General features: G+C 51.1%; 2 protein-coding genes and 2 pseudogenes across 2 annotated transcripts; all 4 read left to right on the forward strand.

Annotated features, from left to right (window-relative positions):
* The first annotated feature begins 1213 nt into the window (after positions 1-1213).
* Positions 1214-4761, forward strand: LOC137366920 (zinc finger protein 271-like). Its single transcript, XM_068028479.1, has 8 exons — positions 1214-1315; positions 1774-1901; positions 2442-2654; positions 2760-2990; positions 3577-3757; positions 4021-4126; positions 4208-4296; positions 4525-4761. The coding sequence occupies exons 1-8, from the start codon at positions 1214-1216 to the stop codon at positions 4759-4761; spliced, it is 1287 nt and encodes a 428-aa protein (XP_067884580.1).
* Positions 4762-9191: 4430 nt separating this feature from the next.
* Positions 9192-10636, forward strand: LOC137366921 (zinc finger protein 271-like; annotated as a pseudogene).
* A 2769-nt stretch (positions 10637-13405) lies between these two features.
* On the forward strand, positions 13406-15662 carry LOC137366922 (zinc finger protein 271-like). The gene is made up of 7 exons (XM_068028480.1): positions 13406-13563; positions 14032-14276; positions 14422-14523; positions 14656-14818; positions 14908-15070; positions 15156-15366; positions 15445-15662. The coding sequence occupies exons 1-7, from the start codon at positions 13406-13408 to the stop codon at positions 15660-15662; spliced, it is 1260 nt and encodes a 419-aa protein (XP_067884581.1).
* A 155-nt stretch (positions 15663-15817) lies between these two features.
* LOC137366923 (zinc finger protein 91-like) lies at positions 15818-19638 on the forward strand (annotated as a pseudogene).
* The last annotated feature ends 1088 nt before the right edge of the window (positions 19639-20726 follow it).

Consider the following 20726-nt stretch of genomic DNA (forward strand, 5'->3'; position numbering starts at 1 on the left):
TGGGAAGAGAATCACTCAGGCATCCTGCCTGCTGCCACAACAGCGAGTTCACATTGGGGAGAGACCGTTTACCTGCTCAGAGTTGGGAAGAGATTCACTCCGTCATCCTACCGGCTGATGCACCAGTGAGTTCACACTGAGGAGAGACCGTCAAACTGCTCAGAGTTGGGAATAGATTCACACAGTCATCCTACCGGCTGATACACTAGCGAGTGCATACTAGGGACAGACCGTTAACCTGCTCAGAGTGTGGGAAGAGAGTCTCTCCGTCATCCGAGCAGCTGATACACCAGTGAGTTAACGCTTGGGAGAGATGGCTCACCTGCTCAGAGTGTGGGAAGACAGTAACTTAGTCATCCAAACTGCTGATACACCAGTGAGTTCGCAATGGGGAGAGAGCGCTCACCTGCGAATAGTGTGGGAAGAGATTCACTCAGTCATCCTGCCTGCTGATCCAACAGTGAGTTCAAACTGCAGAGAGACCGTTCACCAGCTTCGAGTTGGGAAGAGACTTTGTCAGTCATCCTACCTGCTGATCCACCAGTTACTTGACACTGGGGAGAGACTTTTCACCTGCTCAGAGTGCGGGAAGAGATTCACTCAGTCATCCTACTTGCTGATATGCCAGTGAGATCACACTGGGGAGAGACAGTCAAACTGCTCACAGTGTGGGAAGAGATTCACTCAGTCTTCATAAAATAAAAGCAAAATACTGCGGATGCTGGAAATCTGAAACAAAAACAAGAAATGCTGGAATCACTCAGCAGGTCTGGCAGCATCTGTGGAAAGAGAAGCAGAGTTAATGTTTCGGGTCAGTGACCCTTCTTTGGAACTCACTTCTTCGGACCCTTCCATAGAAGGGTCACTGAACTGAAACGTTAACTCTGCTTCTCTTTCCACAGATGCTGCCAGACCTGCTGAGTGATTCCAGCATTTCTTGTTTTTGTTTCACTCAGTCTTCCTACCTGCTGATACACCAGTGCGTTAACGCTGGGGAGAGACGGCACACCTGCTCAGAATGTGGGAAAACAGTAACTCTGTTATCCTACCTGCTGATACACTAGTGAGTTAACGCTGGTGAGAGACGGCTCACCTGCTCAGAGTTTGGGAAGACAGTAACTCAGTCATCCAAACTGCTGATACACCAGTGAATTCACACTGGGGAGAGACCGTTCACCAGCTCACAGTGTGGGAAGTGATTCACTCAGTCTTCATGCCTGCTGATCCACCAGTGAGTTACAGCTGGGGAGAGACGGCTCACCAGCTCAGACTGTGGGAAGACAGTAACTCTGTTATCCTACCTGCTGATACACTAGTGAGTTAACGCTGGTGAGAGACGGCTCACCTGCTCAGAGTTTGGGAAGACAGTAACTCAGTCATCCAAACTGCTGATACACCAGTGAGTTCACACTGGGGAGAAACCGTTCGCCTGATAAGTGTGAGGGAAGAGATACACGCAGTCATCCTGCCTGCTGAGACAACAGCGATTTCACACTGGGGAGAGACTGTTCACATGCTCAGAGTTGGGAAGAGATTCACTCAGCCATCCTGCCTGCTGATGCACCAGTGAGTTCAAACTGGGGAGAGACCGTTCACCAGCTTAGAGTTGGGAATATTTTCTGTCAGTCATCCTACCTGCTGATACACCAGTTACTTGACACTGGGGAGAGACCGTTTACCTGCTCAGAGTGCGGGAAGAGATTCACTCAGTCATCCTACCTGCTGATATGCCATTGAGATCATACTGGGTGGTGACCGTTCACCTGCTCACAGCGTGGGAAGAGATTCACTCAGTCTTCCGACCTGCTGATACACCAGCGAGTTCACACTGGGGAGAGACCGTCAAACTGCTCAGAGTATGGGAAGAGATTCACACAGTCATCCTATCTGCTGATCCACCAGTGAGTTAACGCTGGGGAGAGCCATCTCACGTGCTCAGACTGTGGGAAGACAGTAACTCAATTATCCTACCTGCTGATACACCAGTGAATTCACACTGGGGAGAGACCGTTCACCTGCTCAGAGTTGGGAAGAGATTCACTCAGTCCTCCTACCTGCTGATCCACCAGTGATTTGACGCTGGTGAGAGACGGCTCACCAGCTCAGAGTTTGGGAAGAGATTCACGCAGATATCCTCCCTGCTTATACAAAAGTGAGTTCACACTGGGGAGCAGCCGTTCGCCTGCAAAGTGTGTGGGAAGAGATTCACTCAGACATCCTGCCTGCAGATACAACAGCGAGTTCACACTGGTGAGAGATCGTTCACCTGCTCAGATTTGGGAAGAGATTCACTCAGTCATCCTGCCTGCTGATGCACCAGTGAGATCACAAAGGGGAGAGACCGTTCACCTCCTCAGTGTGTGGGAAGAGTATCACTCAGTCATCCTGCCTGCTGATACAACAGCGAGTTCACACTGGGGAGGAACCGTTCACCTGCTCAGAGTTGGGAAGAGATTCACTCAGTCATCCTACCTGCTCGTACACGAGCGGGTGCACACTGGGGAGAGATCGTCAAACTGCTCAGAGTGTGGGAAGAGATTCACACAGTCATCCTATCAGCAAATACACCAGCGATTGCACAATGGGGAGAGACCATCAAACAGCTCTGTGTGTTGGAAGAGATTCTCTCAGTCATCCTACCTGCTGTTACACCAGTGAGTTAACGCTGGTGAGAGACGGCTCACCAGCTCAGAGTTTGGGAAGAGATTCACTCAGTCATCGTACCTGCTTATACAATAGTGAGTTCACACTGGGGAGAGACCGTTCAGCAGCTCAGAGTGTGGGAAGATTTTCTTTCAGTCATCCTACCTGCTGATACACAAGTTACTTGACACTGGGGAGAGACCGTTTCCCTGCTCAGAGTGCGGGAAGAGATTCAGTCAGTCTTCCTACCTGCTGATACACCAGCGAGTTCACACTCGGGAGGGACCGTCCAACTGCTCAGAGTGTGGGAAGAGATTCTCTCAGTCATCCTACCAGCTGATACAACAGTGAGTTAACGCTGGGAGAGACGGCTCAACGGCGCAGAGTGTGGGAAGAGATTCACACTACCATCCTATCCGCTGATGCACCAGCAATTGCACATTGGGGAGAGACCGTCAAACTGCTCACAGTGTGGGAATAGATTCTCTATGTCATCCTACCTACTGATACACCAGTGACTTTACGCTGGGGAGATACGGCTCGCTTGCTCACTGTGTGGGAAGAGATTTACTCAGTCATCCTACCTGCTGATACAACAGTGAGTTCAAACTGGGGAAGGACCGTTCACCAGCTTCGAGTTGGGAAATGATTCTGTCAGTCATCCTACCTGCTGATATGCCAGTGAGATCACACTGAGGGGAGACCGTCCACCTGCTCACACTGTGGGAAGAGATACACTCAGTCATCCTACCTGCTGGTACACCAGTGAGTTCACACTGGGGAGAGAACATTCACATGCACAGTGTGTGGGAAGAGATTCAATCAGTGATCCTACCGACTGATACACCAGTGAGTTCGAACTGGGGAGAGACCGTTCACCAGCTTAGAGTTGGGAACTGATTCTGTCAGTCATCCTACCTGCTGATATGCCAGTGAGATCGCATGGGGAGAGACCGTTCACCTGGTCACAGTGTGGGAAGAGATACACTCAGTCATCCTACGTGCTGGTACATCAGTGAATTCACACTGGGGAGAGACCGTTCACCTGCTCAGTGTTGGGAAGAGTTTCACTCAGTCATCCAACCTGCTGATACACCAGTGGCTTCGTCCTGGGGTGAGACCGTTGACCTGCATAGAGAGTGGGAAGAGATTTACTCAGTCATCCTTCCGGCGGATACACCAGCGAGTTCACGCTGGGGGGTGGGGGGGGGGGGGCGACCGTTGTTCAGAGTGTGGGAAGAGATACACTCTGACATCCTGCTTGTTGATACACCAGTGAGTTCACACTGGGGAGAGACCGTTCACCTGCTCTGAGTTGGGAAGAGATTCACTCAGTCATCCTACCTGCTGAGACACCATTGAGTTCACACTGAGCAGAGACCGTTCAACTGCTCAGAGCGAGTGAAGAGATTCACTCAGTCATCCTACCTGCTGAATCACCAACTAGTTCACACTGGGGGGAGACCGTTCACCTGCACAGAGAGTGGGAAGAGATTCACACATTCATCCTACCTGTTGAAACACCAGTGAATTCATACTGGGGAGAGACCGTCCACCTGCTCAGCGTGTGGGAAGAGATTCACTCAGTCATCCAACCTGCTGAGACTCCAGTGTGTTTACACTGGAGAGAGACGGCTCACCTGCTCAGAGCGTGTGAAGACATTCACTCTGCCATCCGACCTGCTGATACACCAGTGAGTTCACACTGTGGAGAGACCGTTCACCTGCTTCGAGTTGGTAAGAGTTTCTATCAGTCATCCGACCTGCTGATACACCAGTGAGTTCACACTGGATAGAGACGGATCACCTGCTCAGAATATGGGAAGACAGTAACTCTGTCATCCTACTGTGCTGATGCACCAGTGAGTTCACACTGAGTAGAGACGGTGCACCTGCTCAGTGTGTGGGAAGAGATTCACACAGTCATCCTGCCTGCTGATACAACAGCGAGTTCCCACTCAGGAGAGACCGTTCACCTGCTCAGAGTGTTGGAAGAGATTCACTCTGTCATCCTACCTCCTGATACACGAGCAAGTGCACACTGGGGAGAGACCGTCAAACTGCTCTCAAAGTGGGAAGAGATTCTCTCAGTCATCCAACCTGCTGATACACCAGTGAGGTAACGCTGGGGAGAGACGGCTCACCTGCTCAGAGTTTGGGAAGGCAGTAACTCAGTGATCCAAACTGCTGGTACACCACTGAGTTCACACTGGGGAGAGACCGTTCGCCTGAAAAGTGTGTGGGAAGAGATTCCCTCAGTCATCCTGCCTGCTCATACAATAGTGAGTTCACACTGGGGAGAGACCGTTAACCTGCTCAGAGTGTGGGAAGAGATTCACTCGGTCATCCTACCTGCTGATACAACATTGAGTTCAAGCTGGGTGGAGACCATTCACCTGCTCAGAGTGTGGGAAGAGATTTACTCTGTCATCCTACCTACTGATACACCAGTGAGTTCACTCTGGCGAGAGACCGTTCACCAGCTTAGAGTTGGGAAGTGATTCTGTCAGTCAGCCCAACTGCTGATCCAACAGTTAGTTGAGACTGGGGAGAGACCGTTCAGCTGCTCAAAGCGTATCAAGTGATTCACTCGGACATCCTACCTGCTGATACACCAGTGAGTTCACACTGGGGAGAAACCGTTCAACTGATCTGAGTGTGGGAAGAGAATCAATAAGTCATCCTGCCTGCTGATACAACAGCGAGTTCACACTGGTGAGATGCCGTTCAACTGCTTAGAGTGTGGGAAGAGATTCACTCAGTCATCCTACCTGCTGATACGCCAGCGAGTTCACACTGAGGAGAGAACGTCAAACAGCTCAGAGTTGGGAAGAGATTCACACAGTCATCCTACCTGCTGATACACCAGCGAGTGCACACCAGGGAGACACCGTCAAACTGCACTGAGTGTGGGAAGAGATTATCTCAGTCATCCTACCTGCTGATATACCAGTGAGTTAACGCTGGGGAGAGACGTCTCACCTGCTCAGAGTGTGGGAAGAGATTCACTCAGTCATCCTGCCTGCTGATACAACAGCGAGTTCACACTGGGGAGAGACCGTTCACCTGTTCAGTGTTGGGAAGAGATTCACTCAGTCATCCTACCTGCTGATACACCAGTCAATTCACACTGGGAGGAGACCGTTCACCTGCTCACAGTGTGGGAAGAGATTCACTCAGTCATCCTACCTGCTGATACACCAGCGAGTGCCCACTGGGGAGAGACCGTCAAACTGCTCTGAGTGTGGGAAGATGTTCTCTCAGTCATCCTACTGCTGATACACCAGTGAGTTAACGTTGGGGAGAGATGGCTCATCTGCTCAGAGTTTGGGAAGACAGTAACTCTGTCAACCGACCTGCTGATACGCCGGGGAGTTCATACTGGGGAGAGACCGTTCACCTGCTCACTGTGTGGGAAGAGAATAACTCAGTCATCCTGCCTGCTGACACACCAGTGAATTCCCACTGGGGAGAGACCGTTCACCAGCTCACAGTTGGGGTAAGATTCACTCAGTCATCCTACCTGCTGATACTCCAGTGAGTTCATCCTGGGGAGAGACCGTTGACCTGCACAACGAGTGGGAAGAGATTTACTCAGTCATCCTACCTGCTGATAAACCAGCGAGTTCACACTGGTGAGAGACCGTCAAACTGCACAGAGTGTGGGAAGAGATTGTCTCAGTCATCCTACCTGCTGATATTCCAGTGAGATCACACTGGGGGAGACCGTTCACCTGCTAAGAGTGTGGGAAGGGATTCACTCAGTCATCCTACCTGCTGAGACAACAGTGATTTCACACTGGGGGCAGACCGTTCACCTGCTCAGAGTTTGGGAAGAGATTCACTCAGTCATCCTACCTGCTGATACAACAGCGAGTTCACACTGGGGAGAGACCGATCACCTGCTCAGAGTTGGGAAGAGATTCACTCAGTCATCCTACCTGCTGATACACCAATGAATTCACACTGGGGAGAGACCGTTCACCTGCTCAGAGTTGGGAAGAGGTTCAGTTCGTCATCCTACCTGCTGATACACCAGTTACTTGAGATTGGGGGGAGACCGTTAGCCTGCTCAGAGTGCGGGAAGAGATTCGCTCAGTCATCCTAACTGCTGATGTGCCAGTGAGATCACACTGGGGGAGAACGTTCTCTTGCTCACAGTGTGGGAAGAGATTCACACATTCATCACACCTGCAGATACACCAGCGATTGCACACTGGAGAGAGACCTTCAAACTACTCTGAATGTGGGAAGAGATTCTCTCAGTCATCATACCAACTGATACATCAGTTACTGGACACTGGGGAGAGAGCTTTCACCGGCACAGTGTGCGGGACGAAATTCAAACAGTCATCCTCCTTTTTGATATGCCAGTGAGAGCACACAGTGGAGAGACCGTCAGAATGCTCAGAGTGTGGGAAGAGATGCTCACAGTCATCCTAGCTGCTGTGACACCAGCGATTGCACACTGTGGTGGGACCGTTCACCTGCTCAGTGTGTGGGAAGAGAATCACTCAGTCATCCTGCCTGCTGATACAACAGCGACATCACACTGGGGAGAGACCGTTCACCTGTTCATTGTTGGGAAGAGATTCACTCAGCCATCATACCTGCTGATACAATAGTGAGTTCATACTGGGGAGAGACCGTTCAGCTGTTCAGACTTTGGGAAGAGATTCACTCCGTCACACTACCTGCTGATACACCAGTGACTTCAAACTGGGGAGAGTCCGTTCACCCACTCAGATTGCGGGAAGAGATTCACCCAGTCATCCTTCCTGCTGAAATGCCAGTGAGATCACACTGGGGGGAGACCATTCACCTGCTCACAGTGTGGGAAGAGAGCCACACAGTCTTCCTACCTGCTGATACACCAGCGTGTTCACATTGGGGAGAAACGTCAAACAGCTCACAGTGTGGGATAAGATTCACTCAGTCATCCTACCCGCTGATACACCAGTGAGTTAACGCTAGGAAGAGACGGCTCACCTGCTCAGAGTGTGGGAAGACCGTAACTCAGCATTCCCACCTGCTGATACACCAGTGAGTTCACACTGGGTAGAGACTGCTCAGCTGCTCAGTGTGTGGGATGAGAATCACTCAGTCATCCTGCCTGCTGATACAACAGCGAGTTCACACTGGGGAGGCTCCGTTCCCCTGCTCAGTGTTGGGAAGAGATTCACTCAGTCATCCTACCTGCTGATACGCCAATGAATTCACACTGGGGAGAGACCGTTCACCTGCTCAGAGATGGGAGGAGATTCACTCAGTCATCCTACCTGCTGATACAACATTAACTTGACACTGGGAAGAGACTGTTCACCTGCTCAGTGTGCGGGAAGAGATTCAGTCGTTCATCCTACCTACTGATACACTGGGGAGTTCACACTGGGAAGAGACCTTTCACCTGCACAGAGTGTTGGAAGAGATTCACTCAGCCTTCCTACCTACTGCTCCACCAGCAAGTTCAAACTGGCGGCAGACCGTCAAAAAAGCACAGAGAGTGGGAAGTGATTCACACAATCTTCCTACCTGCTGATACACCAGCGATTGAACACTGGAGAGAGACCGTCAAACTGCTCCGAGTGTTGGAAGAGATTCACACAGACATCCGACCTGCTGATACACCAGTGAGTTAACGCGGGGGAGAGACGGCTCACCTGCTCAGAGATTGGGAAGACAGTAACTCAGTCATCCAAATTGGTGAGACGCCAGTGAGATCACACTGGGGAGAGACCGTTCGCCTGCTAAGTCTGTGGGCAGAGATTCACTCAGTCATCCTGCCTGCTGATACACCAGTGAGTTCAAACTGGGGAGAGACCGTTCACCAGCTTCGAGTTGGGAAGAGTTTCTATCAGTCATCCTACCTGCTGATACACCAGTGAGTTAACGCTGGGGATAGAAGGCTCACCTGCTCAGAGTTTGGGAAGACAGTAACTCTGTCATCCTAACTGCTGATAAACCAGTGAGTTCACACTGGGGAGGGACCGTTCACCTGTTCAGAGTGTGGGAAGAGAATCACTCTGTCATCCTAACTGCTGATAAACCAGTGACTTCAAACTGAGGAGACACCGTTCACCAGCTTAGGGTTAGGAAGAGCTTCACTCAGTCATCCTACCTGCTGTTGCACCATTGAGTTAACGATGGGGAGAGACGGCTCACCTGCTCAGAATTTGGGACGACTGTAACTCTGTCTTCCTACCTGCTGATACACCAGTAAGTCACACTGGGCAGAGACCTCTCAGCTGCTCAGTGTGTGGAAAGAGAATCACTCAGTCATCCTACCTGCTGATACATCAGCGAGTTCACACTGGGGAGAGACCGTCATACAGCTCAGACTGTTGGAAGAGATTCACACAGTCATCCTACCTGCTGATACACCAGCGAGTGCACACTGCGGAGAGACCGTGAAACTGCTGAGTGTGGGAAGAGATTCTCTCAGTCATCCTGCCTGCTGATACACCAGTGAGTTAACGCTGGGGAGAGACAGTTCAACTGTTCAGAGTGTGGAAGAGATTCACTCAGTCATCCTGCCTGCTGATACACCAATGAGTTCACACTGGGGAGAGACCGTTCACCAGCTCAGAGTATGGGAAGAGCTTCACTCTGTCATCCTACCTGCTGATCCACCATTGAGTGAACGCTGGGGAGAGACGGCACACCTGCTCAGAATGTGAGAAGACTGTAACTCTGTCATCCTACCTGCTGATACACCAGGGTGTTCACACTGGGTAGAGACCACTCACCTGCTAAGTGTGTGGAAAGAGAATCACTCAGTCATCCTGCCTGCTGATACAACAGCGACTTCAGACTGGGGAGGGACCGTTGACCAGCACAGTGAGTGGTAAGAGATTGACTCAGTCATCCTACCTGCTGATACACCAGCGAGTTCACACTGGTGAGAGACCTTCAAACAGCTCAGAGTGTTGGAAGAGATTCTCTCAGTCATCCTACCTGCTGATACACCAGCGAGTTCACACTGGGGCGAGACCGTTCACCCGCTCAGTGTGTGGGAAGAGAACCAATCAGTCATCCTACCTGCTGATACAACAGCGAGTTCACACTGGGGAGAGACCGTTGACCAGCAGAGAGAGTGGTAAGAGATTGACTCAGTCATCCTAACTGTTGATACACCAGCGAGTTCACACTGGGGAGACACCCTTCACCTGCTCAGAGTGTGGGAAGAGATTCACTCTATCATCCTCCCTGCTGATACACCAGTGAGTTCACACTGGGGAGAGACCGTCAAAATGCTCTGAAAGTGGGAAGAGTTTCTCTCAGTCATCCTACCTGCTGATACAAGAGTGAATTAACGCTGGGGTGAGACGGCTCACCTGTTGAGTGTGGGAAGGCAGTAACTCTGTCATCCAAGCTGCTGATGCACCAGCGAGTTAACGCTGGGGAGAGACCGTTCACCTGCGCAGAATGTGGGAAGAGATTCACTCAGTCATCCAACCTGCTGATACACTGGTGAATTCATACTGGGGAGAGACCGCTCACCTGCTCAGAGTGTGGGAAATGATTCACGCATTCAACCTACCTGCTGATACACCAGTGAGTTCACACTGGGGAGAGGCCATTCACCTGCTCAGAGTGTGGGAAGAGATTCACCTTGTCATCCTACCTGCTGAGACACCAGTGTGTTGGCACTGGGGAGAGACGGCTCACCTTCTCTGAGCGTGTGAAGAGATTCACTCGGTCATCCTACCTGCTGATATACCAGTGCGTTCACAGTGGGGAGAGACCGTTCAACTTCTCAGAGTGTGGGAAGAGATTTACTCTGTCATCCTACCTGTCGATACACTTTTGAGTTCACACTGGGGAGAGACCGCTCACCTGCACAGAGAGTGGGAAGAGATTCAATCAGTCATCCTACTTGCTGATACAACAGCGACTTCACACTGGGGAGAAACCGTCAAACTGCTCTGAGTGTGGGAAGAGATTCTCTCAGTCATCCGACCTGCTGATACAGCAGAGAGTGCACAATGGATGAGAGACCGTCAAACTGCTCTGACTGTGGGAAGAGATTCTCTCAGTCATCCGACCTGCTGATGCACCAGTTACTTGACACTGGGGAGAGACCGTTCACCTGCTCACAGTGTGGGAAGAGATTCACTCAGTCTTCCTACCTGCTGATACATCATTGAGATCACACTGCGGGAGAACGTTCTCTTGCTCACTGTGTCGGAAGCGATTCACTCAGTCTTCCTACCTGCTGATACATCAGTGAGTTCACACTGCGGAGAGACCGTTCGCCTGCGAAGTGCGTGGAAGAGATTCACTCAGTCTCCTGCCTTCTGATACAATAGTGAGTTCACACTGGAGAGAGACCGTTCACCTGCTCAGAGTATGGGAAGAGCTTCTGTCAGTCATCTTACCTGCTGATACACCAGTGAGTTCAAACTGGGGAGAGACCGTTCACCAGCTCAGAATGTGGGAAGACTGTAACTCTGTCATCCTACCTGCTGATACACTAGTGAGTTCACACTGGGTAGAGACCGCTCAACTGCTCAGTGTGTGGAAAGAGAATCACTCAGTCATCGTGCCTGCTGATACAACAGCGACTTCACACTGGGCAGAAACCGTCAAACTGCTCAGAGTGTGGGAAGAGATTCACTCAGTCATCCTACCTGCTGATACACCAGCGAGTTCACACTCTGGAGAGACCGTTCACCTGCTCAGTGTGTGGTAAGAGAACCAATCAGTCATCCTACCTGCTGAAACAACAGCGAGTTCACACTGGGGAGAGACCGTTGACCAGCAGAGAGAGTGGTAAGAGATTGACTCAGTCATCCTAACTGTTGATACACCAGTGGGTTCACACTGGGGAGACACCCTTCACCTGCTCAGAGTGTGGGAAGAGATTCACTCTATCATCCTCCCTGCTGATACAACAGCGAGTTCAGACTGGGGAGGGACCGTTGACCAGCACAGTGAGTGGTAAGAGATTGACTCAGTCATCCTACCTGCTGATATACCAGCGAGTTCACACTGGTGAGAGACCTTCAAACTGCTCAGAGTGTTGGAATAGATTCTCTCAGTCATCCTACCTGCTGATACACCTGTGAGTTAACGCTGGGGTGAGACTGCTCACCTGTTGAGTGTGGGAAGACAGTAAATCTGTCATCCTACCTGCTGATATACAAGCGAGTTTGCACTGGGAAGAGACCGTTCACCTGCTCAGAGTGTGGGAAGAGAATCTTCTCAGTCTTCCTGCCTGCTGATGCAACAGCGAGTTCACACTGAGGGGAGACCCTTCACCTGCTCAGAGTGTGGGAAGAGATCCACTCAGTCATCCTCCCTGCTGATACACCAGCGAGTTTACACAGGGGCGAGACCGTTCACCTGCTCAGTGTGTGGGAAGTGAACCAATCTTTCATCCTACCTGCTGAAACAACAGCGAGTTCACACTGGGGAGAGACCGTTGACCAGCAGAGAGAGTGGTAAGAGATTGACTCAGTCATCCTAACTGTTGATACACCAGCGAGTTCACACTGGGGAGACACCCTTCACCTGCTCAGAGTGGGGGAAGAGATTCACTCTACCATCCTCCCTGCTGATACACCAGTGAGTTCACACTGGGGAGAGACCGTCAAACTGCTCTGAAAGTGGGAAGAGATTCTCTCAGTCATCCTACCTGCTGATACAAGAGTGAATTAACGCTGGGGTGAGACGGCTCACCTTCTCTGAGCGTGTGAAGAGATTCACTCGGTCATCCTACCTTCTGATATACCAGTGAGTTCACAGTGGGGAGAGACCGTTCACCTGCTCAGAGTGTGGGAAGAGATTTACTCTGTCATCCTACCTGTCGATACTCTTTTGAGTTCACACTGGGGAGAGACCGCTCACCTGCACAGAGAGTGGGAAGAGATTCAATCAGCCATCCTACTTGCTGATACACCAGCGAGTCCACACTTGGGAGAGACCGTTCACCTGCTCAGCGTGTGGGAAGAGAATCACTCAGTCATCCTGCCTGCTGAGACAACAGCGACTTCACACTGGGGAGAAACCGTCAAACTGATCTGAGTGTGGGAAGAGATTCTCTCAGTCATCCGAACTGCTGATACAGCACAGAGTGCACAATGGATGAGAGACCGTCAAACTGCTCTGACTGTGGGAAGAGATTCTCTCAGTCATCCGACCTGCAGATACAGCACAGAGTGCACAATGGATGAGAAACCGTCAAACTGCTCTGAGTGTGGGAAGAGATTCTCTCAGTCATCCGACCTGCTGATACAGCAGAGAGTGCACAATGGATGAGAGACCGTCAAACTGCTCTGACTGTGGGAAGAGATTCTCTCAGTCATCCGACCTGCCGATACAGCACAGAGTGCACAATGGATGAGAAACCGTCAAACTGCTCTGAGTGTGGGAAGAGATTCTCTCAGTCATCCGACCTGCTGATACAGCAGAGAGTGCACAATGGATGAGAAACCGTCAAACTGCTCTGACTGTGGGAAGAGATTCTCTCAGTCATCCGACCTGCTGATACAGCAGAGAGTGCACAATGGATGAGAGACCGTCAAACTGCTCTGACTGTGGGAAGAGATTCTCTCAGTCATCCGACCTGCTGATACAGCACAGAGTGCACAATGGATGAGAAACCGTCAAACTGCTCTGAGTGTGGGAAGAGATTCTCTCAGTCATCCGACCTGCTGATGCAGCAGAGAGTGCACAATGGATGAGAAACCGTCAAACTGCTCTGACTGTGGGAAGAGATTCTCTCAGTCATCCGACCTGCTGATACAGCAGAGAGTGCACAATGGATGAGAGACCGTCAAACTGCTCTGACTGTGGGAAGAGATTCTCTCAGTCATCCGACCTGCTGATGCACCAGTTACTTGACACTGGGGAGAGGCCGTTCACCTGCTCACAGCGTGGGAAGAGATTCACGCTGTCATCCTACCTGCTGACACATCAGTGAGATCACACTGCGGGAGAACGTTCTCTTGCTCACTGTGTCGGAGGAGATTCACTCAGTCTTCCTACCTGCTGATACACCAGTGAATTCACACTGGGAAGAGACGGCTCACCTGCTCAGAGATTGGAATTAAAGTAACTCAGTCATCCAAACTGCTGATACACCAGTGAGTTGAAAGTGGGGAGAGACCGTTCGCCTGTGAAGTGCGTGGAAGAGATTCACTCAGTCTCCTGCCTTCTGATACAATAGTGAGTTCACACTGGGGAGAGACCGTTCACCTGCTCAGAGTATGGGAAGAGCTTCTGTCAGTCATCTTACCTGCTGATACACCAGTGAGTTCAAACTGGGGAGAGACCGTTCATCAGCTCAGAATGTGGGAAGACTGTAACTCTGTCATCCTACCTGCTGATACACTAGTGAGTTCACACTGGGTAGAGACCGCTCAACTGCTCAGTGTGTGGAAAGAGAATCACTCAGTCATCGTGCCTGCTGATACAACAGCGACTTCACACTGGGCAGAAACCGTCAAGCTGCTCAGAGTGTGGGAAGAGATTCACTCAGTCATCCTACCTGCTGATACACCAGCGAGTTCACACTGGGGAGAGACCGTTCACCTGCTCAGTGTGTGGTAAGAGAACCAATCAGTCATCCTGCCTGCTGAAACAACAGCGAGTTCACACTGGGGAGAGACCGTTGACCAGCAGAGAGAGTGGTAAGAGATTGACTCAGTCATCCTAACTGTTGATACACCAGCGAGTTCACACTGGGGAGAGACCGTCAAACTGCTCTGAAAGTGGGAAGAGATTCTCTCAGTCATCGCACCTGCTGATACAAGAGTGAATTAACGCTGGGGTGAGACGGCTCACCTGTTGAGTGTGGGAAGGCAGTAACTCTGTCATCCAACCTTCTGATACACCAGCGAGTTAACGCTGGGGAGAGACCGTTCACCTGCGCAGAATGTGGGAAGAGAGTCACTCAGTCATCCAACCTGCTGATACACTGGTGAATTCATACTGGGGAGAGACCGCTCACCTGCTCAGAGTGTGGGAAATGATTCACGCATTCAACCTACCTGCTGATACACCAGTGAGTTCACACTGGGGAGAGGCCATTCACCTGCTCAGAGTGTGGGAAGAGATTCAACTTGTCATCCTTCCTGCTGAGACACCAGTGTGTTGGCACTGGGGAGAGACGGCTCACCTTCTCTGAGCGTGTGAAGAGATTCACCCGGTCATCCTACCTGCTGATATACCAGTGAGTTCACAGTGGGGAGAGACCGTTCACCTGCTCAGAGTGTGGGAAGAGATTTACTCTGTCATCCTACCTGTCGATACTCTTTTGAGTTCACACTGGGGAGAGACCGCTCACCTGCACAGAGTATTGGAAGAGCTTCTGTCAGTCATCTTACCTGCTGATACACCAGTGAATTCAAACTGGGGAGAGACCGTTCACCAGCTCAGAATGTGGGAAGACTGTAACTCTGTCATCCTACCTGCTGATACACTAGTGAGTTCACACTGGGTAGAGACCGCTCAACTGCTCAGTGTGTGGAAAGAGAATCACTCAGTCATCGTGCCTGCTGATACAACAGCGACTTCACACTGGGCAGAAACCGTCAAACTGCTCAGAGTGTGGGAAGAGATTCACTCAGTCATCCTACCTGCTGATACACCAGCGAGTTCACACTCTGGAGAGACCGTTCACCTGCTCAGTGTGTGGTAAGAGAACCAATCAGTCATCCTACCTGCTGAAACAACAGCGAGTTCACACTGGGGAGAGACCGTTGACCAGCAGAGAGAGTGGTAAGAGATTGACTCAGTCATCCTAACTGTTGATACACCAGTGGGTTCACACTGGGGAGACACCCTTCACCTGCTCAGAGTGTGGCAAGAGATTCACTCTATCATCCTCCCTGCTGATACAACAGCGAGTTCAGACTGGGGAGGGACCGTTGACCAGCACAGTGAGTGGTCAGAGATTGACTCAGTCATCCTACCTTCTGATACACCAGCGAGTTCACACTGGTGAGAGACCTTCAAACTGCTCAGAGTGTTGGAATAGATTTTCTCAGTCATCCTACCTGCTGATACACCTGTGAGTTAACGCTGGGGTGAGACTGCTCACCTGTTGAGTGTGGGAAGACAGTAAATCTGTCATCCTACCTGCTGATACACAAGCGAGTTTGCACTGGGAAGAGACCGTTCACCTGCTCAGAGTGTGGGAAGAGAATCTTCTCAGTCTTCCTGCCTGCTGATGCAACAGCGAGTTCACACTGAGGAGAGACCCTTCACCTGCTCAGAGTGTGGGAAGAGATCCACTCAGTCATCCTCCCTGCTGATACACCAGCGAGTTTACACTGGGGCGAGACCGTTCACCTGCTCAGTGTGTGGGAAGAGAACCAATCTTTCATCCTACCTGCTGAAACAACAGCGAGTTCACACTGGGGAGAGACCGTTGACCAGCAGAGAGAGTGGTAAGAGATTGACTCAGTCATCTTAACTGTTGATACACCAGCGAGTTCACACTGGGGAGACACCCTTCACCTGCTCAGAGTGTGGGAAGAGATTCACTCTATCATCCTCCCTGCTGATACACCAGTGAGTTCACACTGGGGAGAGACGGTCAAACTGCTCGGAAAGTGGGAAGAGATTCTCTCAGTCATCCTACCTGCTGATACAAGAGTGAATTAACGCTGGGGTGAGACGGCTCACCTGTTGAGTGTGGGCAGGCAGTAACTCTGTCATCCAACCTGCTGATACACCAGCGAGTTAACGCTGGGGAGAGACCGTTCACCTGCGCAGAATGTAGGAAGAGATTCACTCAGTCATCCAACCTGCTGATACACTGGTGAATTCATACTGGGGAGAGACCGCTCACCTGCTCAGAGTGTGGGAAATGATTCACGCATTCAACCTACCTGCTGATACACCAGTGAGTTCACACTGGGGAGAGGCCATTCACCTGCTCAGAGTGTGGGAAAAGATTCACCTTGTCATCCTACCTGCTGAGACACCAGTGCGTTGGCACTGGGGAGAGACGGCTCACCTTCTCTGAGCGTGTGAAGAGATTCACTCGGTCATCCTACCTTCTGATATACCAGTGAGTTCACAGTGGGGAGAGACCGTTCACCTGCTCAGAGTGTGGGAAGAAATTTACTCTGTCATCCTACCTGTCGATACACTTTTGAGTTCACACTGGGGAGAGACCGCTCACCTGCACAGAGAGTGGGAAGAGATTCAATCAGCCATCCTACTTGCTGATACACCAGCGAGTCCACACTTGGGAGAGACCGTTCACCTGCTCAGCGTGTGGGAAGAGAATCACTCAGTCATCCTGCCTGCTGATACAACAGCGACTTCACACTGGGGAGAAACCGTCAAACTGCTCTGAGTGTGGGAAGAGATTCTCTCAGTCATCCGACCTGCTGATGCACCAGTTACTTGACACTGGGGAGAGACCGTTCACCTGCTCACAGTGTGGGAAGAATTTCACTCTGTCATCCTACCTGCTGATACATCAGTGAGATCACACTGCGGGAGAATGTTCTCTTGCTCACTGTGTCGGAAGAGATTCACTCAGACTTCCTACCTGCTGATAAACCAGTGAATTCACACTGGGAAGAGATGGCTCACCTGCTCAGAGATTGGAATGAAAGTAACTCAGTCATCCAAACTGCTGATACACCAGTGAGTTGAAAGTGGGGAGAGACCGTTCGCCTGCGAAGTGCGTGGAAGAGATTCACTCAGTCATCCTACCTGCTGATACATCAGTGAGTTCACACTGGGGAGAGACCGTCATACAGCTCAGACCGTTGGAAGAGATTCACACAGTCATCCTACCTGCTGATACACCAGCGAGTTAACGCTGAGGAGAGACAGCTCAACTGTTCAGAGTGTGGAAGAGATTCACTCAGTCATCCTGCCTGCAGATACACCAGTGAGTTAACGCTGGGGAGAGACAGTTCAACTGTTCAGAGTGTGGAAGAGATTCACTCAGTCATCCTGCCTGCTGATACACCAGTGAGTTCACACTGGGGCGAGACCGTTCACCCGCTCAGTGTGTGGGAAGAGAACCAATCAGTCATCCTACCTGCTGATACAACAGCGAGTTCACACTGGGGAGAGACCGTTGACCAGCATAGAGAGTGGTAAGAGATTGACTCAGTCATCCTAATTGTTGATACACCAGTGAGTTCACACTGGGGAGAGACCGCTCACCTGCACAGAGAGTGGGAAGAGATTCAATCAGTCATCCTACTTGCTGATACAACAGCGACTTCACACTTGGGAGAAACCGTCAAACTGCTCTGAGTGTGGGAAGAGATTCTCTCAGTCATCCGACCTGCTGATGCACCAGTTACTTGACACTGGGGAGAGACCATTCGCCTGCGAAGTGCGTGGAAGAGATTCACTCAGTCTCCTGCCTGCTGATACAATAGTGAGTTCACACTGGGGAGAGACCGTTGACCAGCAGAGAGAGTGGTAAGAGATTGACTCAGTCATCCTAACTGTTGATACACCAGTGAGTTCACACTGGGGAGAGACCGTCAAAATGCTCTGAAAGTGGGAAGAGTTTCTCTCAATCATCCTACCTGCTGATACAAGAGTGAATTAACGCTGGGGTGAGACGGCTCACCTGTTGAGTGTGGGAAGGCAGTAACTCTGTCATCCACCCTGCTGATGCACCAGCGTGTTAACGCTGGGGAGAGACCGTTCACCTGCGCAGAATGTGGGAAGAGATTCACTCAGTCATCCAACCTGCTGATACACTGGTGAATTCATACTGGGGAGAGACCGCTCACCTGCTCAGAGTGTGGGAAATGATTCACGCATTCAACTACCTGCTGATACACCAGTGAGTTCACACTGGGGAGAGGCCATTCACCTGCTCAGAATGTGGGAAGAGATTCACCTTGTCATCCTACCTGCTGAGACACCAGTGTGTAGGCACTGGGGAGAGACGGCTCACCTTCTCTGAGCGTGTGAAGAGATTCACTCGGTCATCCTACCTGCTGATATACCAGTGAGTTCACAGTGGGGAGAGACCGTTCACCTTCTCAGAGTGTGGGAAGAGATTTACTCTGTCATCCTACCTGTCGATACACTTTTGAGTTCACACTGGGGAGAGACCGCTCACCTGCACAGAGAATGGGAAGAGAGTCAATCAGTCATCCTACTTGCTGATACAACAGCGACTTCACACTGGGGAGAAACCGTCAAACTGCTCTGAGTGTGGGAAGAGATTCTCTCAGTCATCCGACCTGCTGATGCACCAGTTACGTGACACTGGGGAGAGACCGTTCGCCTGCGAAGTGCGTGGAAGAGATTCACTCAGTCTCCTGCCTGCTGATACAATAGTGAGTTCACACTGGGGAGAGACCGTTCACCTGCTCAGAGTATGGGAAGAGCTTCTGTCAGTCATCTTACCTGCTGATACACCAGTGAGTTCAAACTGGGGAGAGACCGTTCACTAGCTCAGAATGTGGGAAGACTGTAACTCTGTCATCCTACCTGCTGATACACTAGTGAGTTCACACTGGGTAGAGACCGCTCAACTGCTCAGTGTGTGGAAAGAGAATCACTCAGTCATCGTGCCTGCTGATCCAACAGCGACTTCACACTGGGCAGAAACCGTCAAACTGCTCAGAGTGTGGGAAGAGATTCACTCAGTCATCCTACCTGCTGATACACCAGCGAGTACACACTGGGGAGAGACCGTTCACCTGCTCAGTGTGTGGTAAGAGAACCAATCAGTCATCCTACCTGCTGAAACACCAGCGAGTTCATACTGGGGAGAGACCGTTGACCAGCAGAGAGAGTGGTAAGAGATTGACTCAGTCATCCTAACTGTTGATACACCAGTGGGTTCACACTGGGGAGACGCCCTTCACCTGCTCAGAGTGTGGCAAGAGATTCACTCTATCATCCTCCCTGCTGATACAACAGCGGGTTCAGACTGGGGAGGGACCGTTGACCAGCACAGTGAGTGGTAAGAGATTGACGCAGTCATCCTACCTGCTGATACACCAGCGAGTTCACACTGGTGAGAGACCTTCAAACTGCTCAGAGTGTTGAAATAGATTCTCTCAGTCATCCTACCTGCTGATACACCTGTGAGTTAACGCTGGGGTGAGACCGCTCACCTGTTGAGTGTGGGAAGACAGTAAATCTGTCATCCTGCCTGCTGATACACAAGCGAGTTTGCACTGGGAAGAGACCGTTCACCTGCTCAGAGTGTGGGAAGAGAATCTTCTCAGTCTTCCTGCCTGCTGATGCAACAGCGAGTTCACACTGAGGAGAGACCCTTCACCTGCTCAGAGTGTGGGAAGAGATCCACTCAGTCATCCTCCCTGCTGATACACCAGCGAGTTTACACAGGGGCGAGACCGTTCACCTGCTCAGTGTGTGGGAAGAGAACCAATCTTTCATCCTACCTGCTGAAACAACAGCGAGTTCACACTGGGGAGAGACCGTTGACCAGCAGAGAGAGTGGTAAGAGATTGACTCAGTCATCCTAACTGTTGATACACCAGCGAGTTCACACTGGGGAGACACCCTTCACCTGCTCAGAGTGTGGGAAGAGATTCACTCTACCATCCTCCCTGCTGATACACCAGTGAGTTCACACTGGGGAGAGACCGTCAAACTGCTCTGAAAGTGGGAAGAGATTCTCTCAGTCATCCTACCTGCTGATACAAGAGTGAATTAACGCTGGGGTGAGACGGCTCACCTGTTGAGTGTGGGCAGGCAGTAACTCTGTCATCCAACCTGCTGATACACCAGCGAGTTAACGCTGTGGAGAGACCGTTCACCTGCGCAGAATGTGGGAAGAGATTCACTCAGTCATTCAACCTGCTGATACACTGGTGAATTCATACTGGGGAGAGACCGCTCACCTGCTCAGAGTGTGGGAAATGATTCACGCATTCAACCTACCTGCTGATACACCAGTGAGTTCACACTGGGGAGAGGCCATTCACCTGCTCAGAGTGTGGGAAGAGATTCACCTGTCATCCTACCTGCTGAGACACCAGTGTGTTGGCACTGGGGAGAGACGGCTCACCTTCTCTGAGCGTGTGAAGAGATTCACTCGGTCATCCTACCTTCTGATATACCAGTGAGTTCACAGTGGGGAGAGACCGTTCACCTGCTCAGAGTGTGGG

Source organism: Heterodontus francisci, unplaced genomic scaffold (assembly GCF_036365525.1).
Source record: "Heterodontus francisci isolate sHetFra1 unplaced genomic scaffold, sHetFra1.hap1 HAP1_SCAFFOLD_556, whole genome shotgun sequence".
Taxonomy (NCBI): domain Eukaryota; kingdom Metazoa; phylum Chordata; class Chondrichthyes; order Heterodontiformes; family Heterodontidae; genus Heterodontus; species Heterodontus francisci.

Excerpts from the sequence above, each read along its gene's own strand:
- LOC137366920 (XM_068028479.1), top strand. The coding sequence starts at position 1,214 with ATGCCTGCTGATCCACCAGTGAGTTACAGCTGGGGAGAGACGGCTCAC. Across the intron at positions 2,991-3,576 it reads TCCTACCAGCTGATACAACA|TGAGATCGCATGGGGAGAGA; the intron begins GTGAGTTAACGC and ends CTGATATGCCAG. Across the intron at positions 4,297-4,524 it reads GGCTCACCTGCTCAGAGCGT|AGACGGTGCACCTGCTCAGT; the intron begins GTGAAGACATTC and ends CACACTGAGTAG.
- LOC137366922 (XM_068028480.1), top strand. The coding sequence starts at position 13,406 with ATGGATGAGAGACCGTCAAACTGCTCTGACTGTGGGAAGAGATTCTCT. Across the intron at positions 14,524-14,655 it reads ACCGTTCACCTGCGCAGAAT|TTCACACTGGGGAGAGGCCA; the intron begins GTGGGAAGAGAG and ends TACACCAGTGAG. Across the intron at positions 15,367-15,444 it reads GTTGACCAGCAGAGAGAGTG|AGTGTGGCAAGAGATTCACT; the intron begins GTAAGAGATTGA and ends TCACCTGCTCAG.